This window comes from the organism of the source record quoted next, unplaced genomic scaffold (assembly GCF_019419815.1).
Source record: "Pyrus x bretschneideri cultivar Hongxiangsu unplaced genomic scaffold, Pyrus_bretschneideri_v1 Contig7, whole genome shotgun sequence".
NCBI lineage: Eukaryota > Viridiplantae > Streptophyta > Magnoliopsida > Rosales > Rosaceae > Pyrus > Pyrus x bretschneideri.
The window spans coordinates 10,855,823-10,868,389 of NW_025999809.1; the positions used below are offsets into that span (position 1 = coordinate 10,855,823).

Sequence of the window (12,567 nt, forward strand, 5' to 3'; positions counted from 1 at the left end):
CCTACAGAAGGCCAACCTTCTTAATTAGCAGTTCCTTAGTTTCTTGGATCCATCACCTGCTTGGATTTTCTCTGCTATTGCTAGGATCTGCTCGACCCTTTTTAGTTAATATTATATGGCGTTACATAGAAGGATGCATATTTTGCATCTTTCTTTAGTAATGGTGGTGGTAGTTACAATTTTACTAGGAACTCCAACTCTAACAACAGCTCAATCTCTCCTTCCGCCTCAGCTGGCACTGAATCGCTGCCTTGACCATTGTGGTAATCTCAGAATTCCATACCCATTTGGCATAGGCGATGGTTGCTACCTCCGAAGCCAGTTTAACATCACTTGTAACTATTCCACTCAACCGCCAACAGCATTTTTGTCGACGACCAATATCGCCATTACCAACATATCTCTTTATGACGGTGAGCTCCAAATACTACAGTTCACATGCAGTGATTGTTATGATGCTCAAGGCAACTCGACCAGATCAAACATTCCCGAGCTCTGGGTGTCTCCTCCTTACACCATCTCCGAAACCAAAAACGTGTTCGTTGCAGTTGGATGCGACACATATGCGTTTTTTATAGGTTACCGGGGTGAAGAAGAGTACACAACTGGGTGTATGTCCAAATGTGACAATCTTGGCAACGCTATCGATCAGCGGGATACTTGCTCTGGCGTTGGATGTTGCCAAACTAAAATCCCCAGTGGGCTGAAAAATCGGACTGTGACCTTGGGAAGCTTTAACAATTATATATATGTGCGGGACTCCCACCGATGCAGCTACGCGTTCCTTGTGCAAGAAGGCGAGTTCAACTTTAACAGCACGAGTGTTCGAGAACTAAACGATACAACCCAGCGTCCGGCAATTATTGATTGGGTAATTGGGAATGAGTCATGTAAAATTGCAGCTAAAAACGAGCGCACTTTTGCATGCAAGGCAAATAGCTACTGCCATTATCGGTCTTCAGGGGGCTACATATGCCGGTGCCAGTCAGGTTACGAAGGGAACCCATACCTCCCAGGTGGTTGCCAAGGTAAATAAATCTAGACAGCATTTGACCATTTGATTATTATCATAAAACATTTTGCGTTCATCAAAACATATTGTATGTATATGTGTAAGTATGTATGTAGGTCTACTTTTTTAATTATGGTTAAACAAATAAATTTTCAATTTGCTTGACTTTTTTGCATATATGATTTTATCGTTAGGCTCATTGGGGTTGCGCTGAGGGATTCAGCACACTTTTGATCCCTTTATATCTTGTTATATGTTGCAAGTACTAGTAGGAAAAAAAAAAAAACAGCATTAGTCAGCAAATAATTGCCACTTTTGTTGGGGTGACTATAATATTAGTACAGAAAAATTGTTCATGGTAATAGAAAAAGCATGCACTACGCAGAAAGACTCGCAAAGGTATTTTAACCTCTTTCTAGCCATCATTGTGTCTGGGAATCGAACTCAAGACGTGATGTGTTAAGTACAAGTCTAAAATTCATTCCCAACCACTGATACATCCCATGGTAGTTGCACTATGCAGTAATAAGCTATAAAAGAATATTTTCTGTTACGGTGGTTTTAAAACATTAAAATAAGAATAAATTAGGATTTCATTTCTCATTTTTTTCTCTTTAATTGAAACTTTTATTTTTCATTTCTGATCAAGATCATTTGACTTTGTCTGTCAATTTTTGAATATTAAATTATTTACATGTCATCATATGTCAATTTTAAAAATGAAAAACTTGTGAACCATTTCCAAAATATCTTTTTAGTATTTTTCATACATTTTTATTTTTAATTTGTACCCCTTTTTAAATTTATACCAATATTCTTTTTAGTTTTAATTTATACCCATGATTTTAAATTGAATATATACCATATTTTTTAATTTAATATGGACCCATATTTCTTTTGGTGAATGTACTCATGCTAATTACATGTATTTATTTTATGTTTTAAAATATATCAATAGTTATTTATTAAAATATACTAAGAATTACCTCCATTAATTTTTTTTTTTTTGTTAGAACTATGTGAAGAACAATATTACTTTTTAAGTAATTATTATATCAAAAATATATGATTTGAATTTGTTTAAATTTCATAATTTGTGGGATAATGAATGCATAGAAGCAAGTGTTAAATCCCTTAAATGATGCTAGGAATCTCAATCAAAATATTTAAATAAACAAGGTTTCAATATAACAATTAGGTTGACTAAAGATCAGAATCAAAATGACCCTTATCATTAAAATAATATGTAAGCTTAGCTGATGATGCCAAAGCAGTCACCAATTACCCACGGATGCTGTTGCTCAGTGGAGATATAATGCCCACAAGCTAATAGTAATTGTACCCAATTATTAAATTTGCCATGGATTATCAAATCTGTGGGTTCATGAACTGTTTCCTTTAGCATTTTTTTTAGTAGCGAGTTGTTAATTTACAAAAAGTCTCAATAGTGGAATTTAATTTTCACCTATTGTTCATGGATTTGATTCATTCTTTTTCTGTTCAGATATTGATGAGTGCAAGACTCCAGACTACTGCGGTAATGGAACCTGCATAAATTCAGCGGGAGGTCATTCTTGTCTATGTCCAAAAGGGTACAAATATGTCGATCTGGATAAAAAAAGTTGCATCAAGGACAATGGTCGAGCAAAGCTCAGTCTCCTGCTTATTATTTCACTAGGTATGCATATGTTAGTTTTATTGTAATTTTTTCTTTAGGCGCGTGTTTTTACATCACCTTTGGATTTAAAGATGAATGTCCTTAACTAACTCAGCTGCAAATCTCTTACTTTAGGTTGTTAATTTATTATTTACATGTCATATCATATAGTCCTAGTCTAAAATTCTAAACTTACTATTTATCTTTGAACAATTGCACTCAAATTTTATTTACTTTACCCACTTTTAGATCCAAAACTTTCACACATACTTATATCAAAAGTGTTCTATGGAAGACAGGTTTTTAATCAATATTGTCGATAATGCACCAATTGAAATCAATATGTACACTTTGTTTTTTGACATGATATCAAAATTAACATTGACACCTTGTCAATAACATATGGAGAGTCTGTCTTGCCCAGAGAATACTTACATATGTGTCAATAACATATGGAGAGTCATCTTTGCAGGTGCCAGTGGAGGCTTCTTGCTTTTACTAAGTGCTTCTTGGATATATTGGGGAATGCAGAGAAGAAAGTTCCTCAAACTCAAAGAAAAATACTTTAAAGAAAATGGTGGCTTATTGTTACAACAAAAAATCGCTAGTCAAGGAGGCTCTGTGGAGACAACAAAAATTTTCAGGGCAGAAGAACTTGAGAAGGCAACAAACAATTACCATGAAAGTAGAATCCTTGGTGAAGGAGGCTATGGAATAGTTTACAAAGGAATATTAGCAGCAGATAACAATAAAGTAGTTGCCATAAAAAAGTCTAAAATTTGTGTCCCAACGCAGAAGGAGCAGTTTGTCAATGAGTTGATTGTTCTTTCTCAAATCAACCATAGAAATGTGGTGAGGTTATTGGGTTGTTGTTTGGAGTTAGAAGTTCCTCTACTAGTTTACGAGTTTGTCCCTCACGGCACTCTCTTTGAGCACATACATGGCAAAAAGAGGAAAGGATCATCATTTTCATTGGAATTACGACTCAAGATAGCAGCTGAAACTGCTGGAGCACTAGCATACTTACACTCCTCGGCTCTGATGCAAATCATACATCGAGATGTGAAAGCGACAAATATACTGTTAGATGAAAATTACACGGCAAAAGTGTCAGACTTTGGAGCTTCACGATTGATTCCTCTTGATCAAGCCCAACTTTCAACTTTAGTGCAAGGAACAGTCGGATACTTAGACCCTGAATACTTCCTCACGAGTCAACTAACAGATAAGAGTGACGTCTATAGCTTTGGAGTTGTCCTTATGGAGCTACTAACTAGTAAATCGGCACTTGATTCTGACAGGCCTGGGGCAGATAGAAGCCTAGCAAGGTTCTTTGTTTGTTTAATGGAGGAGGATCGCCTGAATGAAATTCTCGATGATGACATACTCAACGAGAGAAACATCGAGACACTAAAAACAGTGGCCAATCTGGCAAAAAGATGTGTAAGGTCAAAAGGGGAGGACAGGCCAACAATGAAAGAAGTTGCCATGGAGCTGGAAGGAATGAGAATTACAGAAAAGCATGCATGGGGAAAAGCTGAAATTTGTTCAGAAGAGACTGAGTGCTTACTTGGGCCAGGTAACTCAGATGCTTATCCTGTGGATGTTAGAGCTGATTGTGGTTCTAGTACTGGTACAACTATTGGGTATGACAGCATGCAGATCCAGCTGTTAATTCCATATGATGATGGAAGATAATTCACCGCTTCATATAATCAACTCAGTATTGTTTACCATTCTAGCCATAGTGAAATAGTGTTATTTTTCATCACAGACTATAAGTGTAGCCACATTGGCTAGAGCCGATGTGCTTCTTCTGTACCCTTGAGTTTAAATTTTTCTTTTGCTATAATTTAGATTTAGTTGAAAGTAAAGTATTGCTTGTATAAAATAAAATATTATTATTCATCATTTTGACAGTTTTTATTTAGGTATGTATCAGAGAATTAGGTGGTGAAGATCTCAATCTTTGCACGTAAAAAGTGGCCCAACACCAAAAACTATAGCTAATTTCTTCTTCAAAATAAGTATGAGTTTGGAAGATCCCGAGTTACATGCTTATGGCATTACGTACTTAATTAGTGTGTATGATAATTAATTGTTAATATGTTAGTGAGAAATATTTCAAAAAATAAAGTTATAGGAAGAAAAAAAAATCCCCGTACATCAACTACTAAAGTCGGTGAAGTAATAGGTAAGGGCAATAACAGTTGGGTGCATAAGAGCAACTCCACCCCTAAGACTTTGCGACAGCACCCAGCCCATTTATCCACTTCAGTGAACAGTAATAGACCTTTTGATCCATCATGATGACGTGTATCCTGCAAGCTCGTTGGGCCATTGTCAGGGCTGCAGCTAGAATGTTTGATGTCGAGGCTCTTCGATCCATCATGATGACGTGTATTATTCTCCACAACATGATTGTTGAAGACGAGTATGATTATGATGTCGTCGATGAATACGAGCCGGATCCGATGAACAACTCAAGAACACAAATCTACTATGCTCATGACCGGACCGAAGATCCCGTGCAACACGAGCCGTTGGAACGGGATGGACGTTACAATGAATTGATCGTTCAACGGTACACTTCATTGCAAGAGCCATACTGGCACATAACCCGCCAGAATGACTTGATTGACCATCAGTGGAGATTGCACGAAGGCGAAGATAATTAAAATAAGGCTTGTGGTTGAAGAATAAAGTGTATTGTTTTTTAAGTAATCTTATTTAGTGTGTTTGTTTTTTTTTTAAGTTTAAATGGTGAGGTTATGTAATTTTATTTGGTGTTTTTTTTTTTAAATGTTTATTTGGTGAGTTTATGTAATCTTATTATATTTAAATAAAGTACAAAAATTACATAACAAATTAAATAAAGTTCTAAAAGTAAATAAGAAATTACATAACAAATTAAATAAAGTTCTAAAAATAAATAAGAAATTACATAAGAAACTAAATAAAGTAGTACAAATAAATGCGAAATTATACAAAGTCTGTGGAGTTAGGATATGTGGTGCTAGGATCTTGGTTGCTAGGATTTCTGTAGCTGGAACCCCCTTGACTTGTTTCGGCATCTCTTGCACGCCTCCTTCGCACGACATCTCTTTTTTCTGATGTCCAAAAATATTTTGAATTCGGAGACAGTCCTACTAGAGACTTGTTCATAGTGTCACGATCTGTTTGAGCCATCCTTTCTTCTCTAAGCATCTCATTCTCTTGATGAAGTGCTTCTCTAATCATCTCGTTCTCTCGATTAACTATTTCTCTTTGTCTCTCAGCCGCCGCATCACGAGCCTCAGTAGCTGCTATTATTGCTGCCATAGCAGTAGCTTTTTCCTCATCTCTAGCCTTTTCCCATGCCATGTTCAGTTCACCTTGACGAGTAAGTTCCTCCATATATTTAGTGTAGTCATTTTTGGAAGAACTACCTTTTTTCTTTGATGCCTTTTTACCTTGAGGCCTAAGGGACTGACGAGTCGGTTGGGTCTCTGGCACTTGTTCAGGCGTCCCTTCTGTGTCTTCAAATGTGTTGGCTTCTTGTTCGGCTGTGTCTGCTTCTGGCGAACTGTGTAGACCCATACCGTGCATGACAACTTCTGGACCGGTTGCCACAATTTTGTATCTAAGGCAATCTTTGACAATTTGCCAACATTCCCATTTGTTGAATGATTTGTTATGGTTCTTTGCATTGTAGAATGCTTGTGCTTGTAGTGTCTATAAAAATGTGGGATAAGATAGTATTAAAAAATACAGGTGTAACACAAATAAATAAATTAAAATATTGATGGACGTGGAATGCATATAAATTACATAAGAAATTACATAGAAATTACATAAAAGAAATTAAATAAATTAAAATATTGATGTGGGTGTAACACAAATAAATAAATTAAAATATTGATGGGCGTGGAATGCATATTACATAAAAATTACATAGGAAATTAAATAAATTAAAATATTGATGTGGGTGGAATGCATATAAATAAATAAAAATATTGTTACCTCATCCGCTAAACTTGTCCCACTATGCAGATTACCAGAAGCATGAGAGATGGCGTTTTTCCAACAAGTAAAGGATGCGTCGAGTTTTTTCCAACGACCTTGAAGACCTTGACTAGATCTGGCATCTTTTCCATGTACATCGCAAGACGATTTTGTAATTTTACTCCACATTTCTCTCTTATCCATCTCATTACCCATAATCGGGTCATGAGTAGTGCGAACCCAACATTCACACAACGTAACATCTTCACTGAGCTTCCACGAAGTCATTTTTTTCTCTCAAAGTGTACAAAATATTCAAATGTAGAAAGTGTAGAAAATATTGAAATGTGGTGTAAGGTGGAAGATGAGGGTTAGGTATTTATAGAAGAAAAAAAATTAATTTTTTAAAATTTTTCTGTATTTTTTTAAAAAATTTCACAATTTTTAATTAATTTTTAATAAATTTTAATGTTGTAATTAATCTGGATCGTTGGATTTGAAAAATAATCAAATCCAACAGCCAACCAGCTGCCACGTGGCCAACGGTCAAATTTCTGACCGTTGGGCCTTTTTTTTTTTTTTTTTAATTTTTGGTGAAAAAAACATGGACCGTTGATCTGTGATTGGACGGTCCAATTTAAAAGTCAAATTTAAATTTTTTTTACCGTTGGAAATCCAACGACCTACAAAAACTAGCCGTTGGAAATCCAACGACTCTGAGAAGGGCCACGTAGCCCTCAGCCGGGTATATGCAAGTGGACTGAGCAGCGGGCCCCACGTCCTACAAGGGCCGTCGGCTACTCGCGCCTAGTCGAGCGTGTTGTGCACACGCCAGGGAAATGGACCGGCTTCTGGGTCTGTCCGAAATGGGCTGGGCTGCTGCCTGACTTGGGTTGGGTGCCAGCCTGTTTTGCAGGTTGGAGGTGATGGACAGAGTCCCGGCCTATTTTTTTCACTTGGTGCCGGTCCAAATGCCTTGGGCTGGAACTGCTCTATGTGAAATTTTTTTTCCTTGGCTTTTTAAGTGTTTTTAATTATCTGGTACCAAAGTATTTCAAAGGAAATGGTGGCTTCTTGTTACAACAACGACTCGCAAGTCAACGAGGAGGGATCGATGAAGACAACAACAATCTTTACAGCAGAAGGACTTGAGAAGGCCAGAGACAACTACCATTAGAGCAGAAGAACTTAATGCAGTGGTTGCCATAGAAAAGTCGAAAATCGGAGCTTCAACCCAAATGTTGTGAAGCTATTGGGTTGCTGTTTAGAGACACCGGTGCCATTACTAGTTTATGAGTTCACCACCAGGGGAACTCCTTGATCATCTTCATAGCATCGCTTTCAAGGGAGTTACGACCGAAGATCGCAGCAGAAACTGCCGGAGCACTGGCGTACTTGCACTCCTCCACCTCCATGCCAATCATACACCAAGATGTGAATGTAATTAGCAGAAAGTTACTCAGGCACACAAGAAATGAAATACATTCCATACACAACATATTCAAAATCCAGGCAGATTGACATTTCTCGGATGGAATTTTTAAAACGAGTTTTAACACGAAAATGGTGTCTACAATATATGAGATTTCAAAGTAACAAATCTCAGGAAAAGGAAGTAATTTACGAACTCGATCTAATTTGTTTATTTTCAAAAGTCACAAGAATCGCCTAGACCAAAACGCTCAACCTGTTCATTACAGCGAAATCATAATCACGTACCTTGAAATAAAATTTGAAATAGAAATACAAGAGAAGCACACAACCTAATCAAATTGCGTTCTTTAACATAGAAACCCTGCTCAAGGAGATGAGAAAACTAACATAACCGTTGTCGGATTTGAAGGTTGGAAAAATTGCTCCCACTTGAGCAGCAGGAGATCATCTTATCTGGGTAGGAGAACAGAGCAAACCAGATGCATCTGATCCAACCACTGAAAGATCACAAACAGTACAGAGCTTCCCTTCCTGGTCCGGAACAAACCGAGAACTGCAGTATGGGCATGAAACATCCTTCTGTCCACGGTAAATAGGCACATATGTTTCCCCACAAACCACAAATGGGTTTCTGAAATCATAGTTTAGCTGGGTTGCATCAGTCATGTTCTTTTCGGCAGCTTGCAGGATTTGTCTTGCAGTCTTGGCATGGTTTTCAATGGTGGGGTTGGTTTCCAAAAGTCGCCTGGCAAAGTTAGCTGCCGTGTTGAGATTACCAGCCTTATAGCAAACACTCATGGCATTTAGTAATGCAAGTCTCAAGTGAGGCATCTGAAGGTTGCAGTGGGTGAAGTAAGCCGCTAGCTCCTGTTGGCGAACCGGATCGCCTTTAAGTTCCTTCCTCTTAATCTCCATCTTCAAACCCAGAACATACTCCTTTACAACGATAATTAATTCTTTTACTTCATCAACCTCTCTCCTTGAATCAACTGCGATCAGAGGAATAGTATGCAGAATACCAAGGAGAATACGTAAAGCATCAGCAAACTTCCCTTGGGTTGTGGCCTTGTAACCCGCCTTAAGCTTCTCTTTTAGCTCTGAGAATTTAAATACAAGAGCAGGAGGACCCCTAACATTAGGTGTAGCTGATTCACTCCATCCCCTCTCAATGGCCACCGTGAGCACAGGAGCTGCTGAGAAGGCACGTAGATACGTATGACTGCCCATGTGTAAATCGAGAAATAATTGTCTCAAGGGATCAAAGTTCTGTACACCCAGCTGCCTGCTCAACAAACGCTTTGCAATATCGAAATTCCCAGCGGCAGCATGTTCAGCAGCAAGAGATGATTTCTGGGACCAGATTTGGCTTACAGGCATACCCGGAGTTGGGGCAACAAACACAGAAGAACGGGCATTGCTGGCAGTTTTTGGAGTATCAATCTCAGGTGGAAGTTCAAGATCTTCAAGATCCCATCCTCCCTCTTCATTTTCCTCGCGTGCTTCCTCATCATCCAGCACTGCACTGATGTCTCCATTTGGAATATTGTCCACGTCAACAAGATCCAACTCCTCTCCCCAATCAGCATCTGCAGCCTCTTCATAATCTTCCTCAACATTCTTGCCCACATTATCAAGACCACCCTCAAATATTCCTCTCGTGACCCTCAACAAGGGCCAATCTCCTCCGCAGACGATTGGCGTTGGTGGTAACAAAAGAGACGGAGATTTCACCTTGGGTAAAACAGGAACATTATCTCCCAGTTCAGCCGCCAAACGTTCAGCAATATCATGGAGCCCATGAATTACAGCTGTGCTATAAGCAAGAGGTAAGTGACCTGCATTCTCCAAGATCTTAACACGCTCTCTGATGTCACCCAAATATAAAGCATTGTGGAACTGGCCCATCACATCATTCTTGACTTCAGCAATTTTCAACATTTTGGACAATTTATCCAAGTTTCCAGTCACAAGATATAAGAATGATAGCCTCTCAAAATTCTTTGTCCTCTGATATGCATATTCTACAATGCCTGCATTACCCTGACGAAGGGCCTCCACTCCCAATCGATACCAGTGATCTTTCTCATCAATTTCCTTGGCAGAAGCAACAGCAATCTGGATGTTCCCGCTCCCTAGTGCCAAGTTGAAGCGAGTCCTCTCATCCTTCACAAAATGAAGGGCAACCTCAGGGAAACCCTTCTGCTGTAGATATGCAATCATGGCCTGGCCACAGAGCTCAGAACTCCTTATCATGCTCATAACCTGGTCATACCTCTTCTTCAGTAAGGATAACTTGAAAACATATTCTGTTGCATCAACAACAATGGCACAGTTCTTCCCATCTCGATCCAAGCAATGTATGGTGTTTCCATACACTTTTGTTATATATACGGGAACGTCGAGGGTCCTGATGATTCCACTATCCCCATTAGGAAGGCAGTATTTGATGTGGTTCAAGGTTGTATATATGAAGACGCCATTGTCATCCCAAGCTCCACTCTTTACACGAATTGTCTCATGGAGAGTGCACTGATGCACTAGCTTCTTATTTGCTATCATAATTGAGTGTTTGCTCAGTAAAGCAATGCTCTCCATGTCATTTGACCAAACAATATACCTTACAAAAGGAGTTTGAAGCTCCCCAACAATAATTCTCTGCTGCAGGTCAAAAATAATGACTCTGTCCTCTGCCCTGCACAGCAAGTTTCCAGTTCCAGCATAAAATATTGCATCAGCAACAATAGGTAGGGCACTCTTCTTGACAATCTCATTTTTCAGATTTTTAACTATAACTTGGTTGGAGCTCTTTTCAAGCACTGCAAACCTATTTCGAGCCACGAACACAGCTGGGCCTCCAATTCCTCTTTTTGCCTCCTGCGCAGTATCACCCCGACCAAAGCTATCTTTGGGTATAACGTATAGTTCATAAGACCCCCCATCCACATCTGAACATATCAAAACAGCATTTTCTGTAGGGCTGTACGATAGTGTCTTTGCCCCTTGATTCAAGTTGGAAGAACCAGGCCTTCGAATAGGCATAACCTGAGTGTCTCTCTGGGTAGAGAACTCATAGAAGCGGAGAAAATGATCTTTAACATAGTATATTGAATCACCGCTAACAGAAAAGGCAGGACGCTCCCTCTCCAATTTGAAGAGAATCATGCCACTATCATGGCCAGCGGCCAAGGGGTTCATTTCAGGATGTGCTGAAAGAATCCAGAATCTGTCATGCTCCCTACGAAATGTCTGAAGACCAGTCCGTTTTGTTGCATCCCAGACTCGGATACTTCTATCCTCCGAATTGGACACAATAATATCCTGCCTTAAATGGAATAGAACACAGGATACATTGTTCATGTGCCCCCTTAGAGTGTCCACTTCCCACGCCTTTGTATCTGAAATCGGAAAGATTAACAGGTTACCATTTGGTAGTTCAACCAAACAGGATTCCGTAACTCTATTTCCATCTTTCTAATGTGAACACACTGCAAAAGTATTTAATTATCTGAATCTATATATGCATACTATTTCACAAGAAATACATAGTACATCTAGCGGGATAAGGCTTTGTTGTTGTTGTATCTCCAAAAGCAATTGCGTGGCTTTTTCAGTGGTAATGATATTATTTGTGAAACTGGCCATGAATTAATTTTACAAAAGTTAGCATGCCTAATTTCTAGAAGCTAATGAGGTGAAACTAAACCCTATAAAAATTTCAGTTCTTCCTTTTTTTTCTTTTGGGTGCGGAGAAGGGGGAATGATATGTATAGATGTCTGGTATTTGACCGAATAATAATAGAAAAATTTTTAATGACAATTCGGTTGCTATATCATGTGCTTGGTTGCTACAGAAAGGCAGATACTAAGTATGACAATTAAAGACTAACAAATCAGTCCTTAGGTGTATATATTATTTTCCCAACACATGTTGTGTTTGACATAACGACAACTGAATCTATTATCTAAAAAGAATATAATTAAATAATTAATTCGATTTAAATATTCCCAACTATTTAAATTTAAAGAAATTTTTTTTATAACAAACTGTCTTTCAATTATTCTCGTTTCTTCTTAAAAAAAAAAAAAAAAAAAAAAAGAAAGGAGATTTTGGTACATGAAAGCAAGAAGCAGATGCAGAAATATTTTTTCGTTTCTTGTTAAAAACCAATCTAAGAGAGGTGCATAGTTAAAAAATTGTTTATTTCACATGAAAACTGAAATAGAAGAAAAAAGACATACCATTCATGCGCTAAAGTTTCACTTGTCGATGGTCTGCTCCAGAGACGATTAGAGGGAGTGTAGGATGAAATGATGCCCAATTCACACCCCGATCATGACCTTCCAAAACATACTTCACAACAGCATCAACTCCACCAAAGAAATCTGCATTCATCTGACTCAAGCGTAGGATGCCATCTGCTGGGGCAACCGTCTTTTTCCTGGGGGGCACCAATATCCCAAACACGAACCCTTTAATCCA

At 38.4% G+C, this 12,567-nt stretch overlaps 2 protein-coding genes across 2 annotated transcripts; one reads left to right on the plus strand and one right to left on the minus strand.

Moving 5' to 3' along the window:
* Window positions 1-4,437, plus strand: LOC125472513 (wall-associated receptor kinase 2-like). Its single transcript, XM_048574112.1, has 3 exons — window positions 1-1,028; window positions 2,517-2,690; window positions 3,142-4,437. Exons 1-3 carry the CDS (start codon window positions 116-118, stop codon window positions 4,365-4,367), a joined length of 2,313 nt encoding a protein of 770 aa, XP_048430069.1. The 5' UTR covers window positions 1-115; the 3' UTR covers window positions 4,368-4,437.
* Window positions 4,438-8,341: 3,904 nt separating this feature from the next.
* LOC125472512 (coatomer subunit alpha-1-like) lies at window positions 8,342-11,459 on the minus strand. Its single transcript, XM_048574111.1, has one exon. It carries the CDS (start codon window positions 11,442-11,444, stop codon window positions 8,532-8,534), a length of 2,913 nt encoding a protein of 970 aa, XP_048430068.1. The 5' UTR covers window positions 11,445-11,459; the 3' UTR covers window positions 8,342-8,531.
* Between the last annotated feature and the right edge of the window lie 1,108 nt (window positions 11,460-12,567).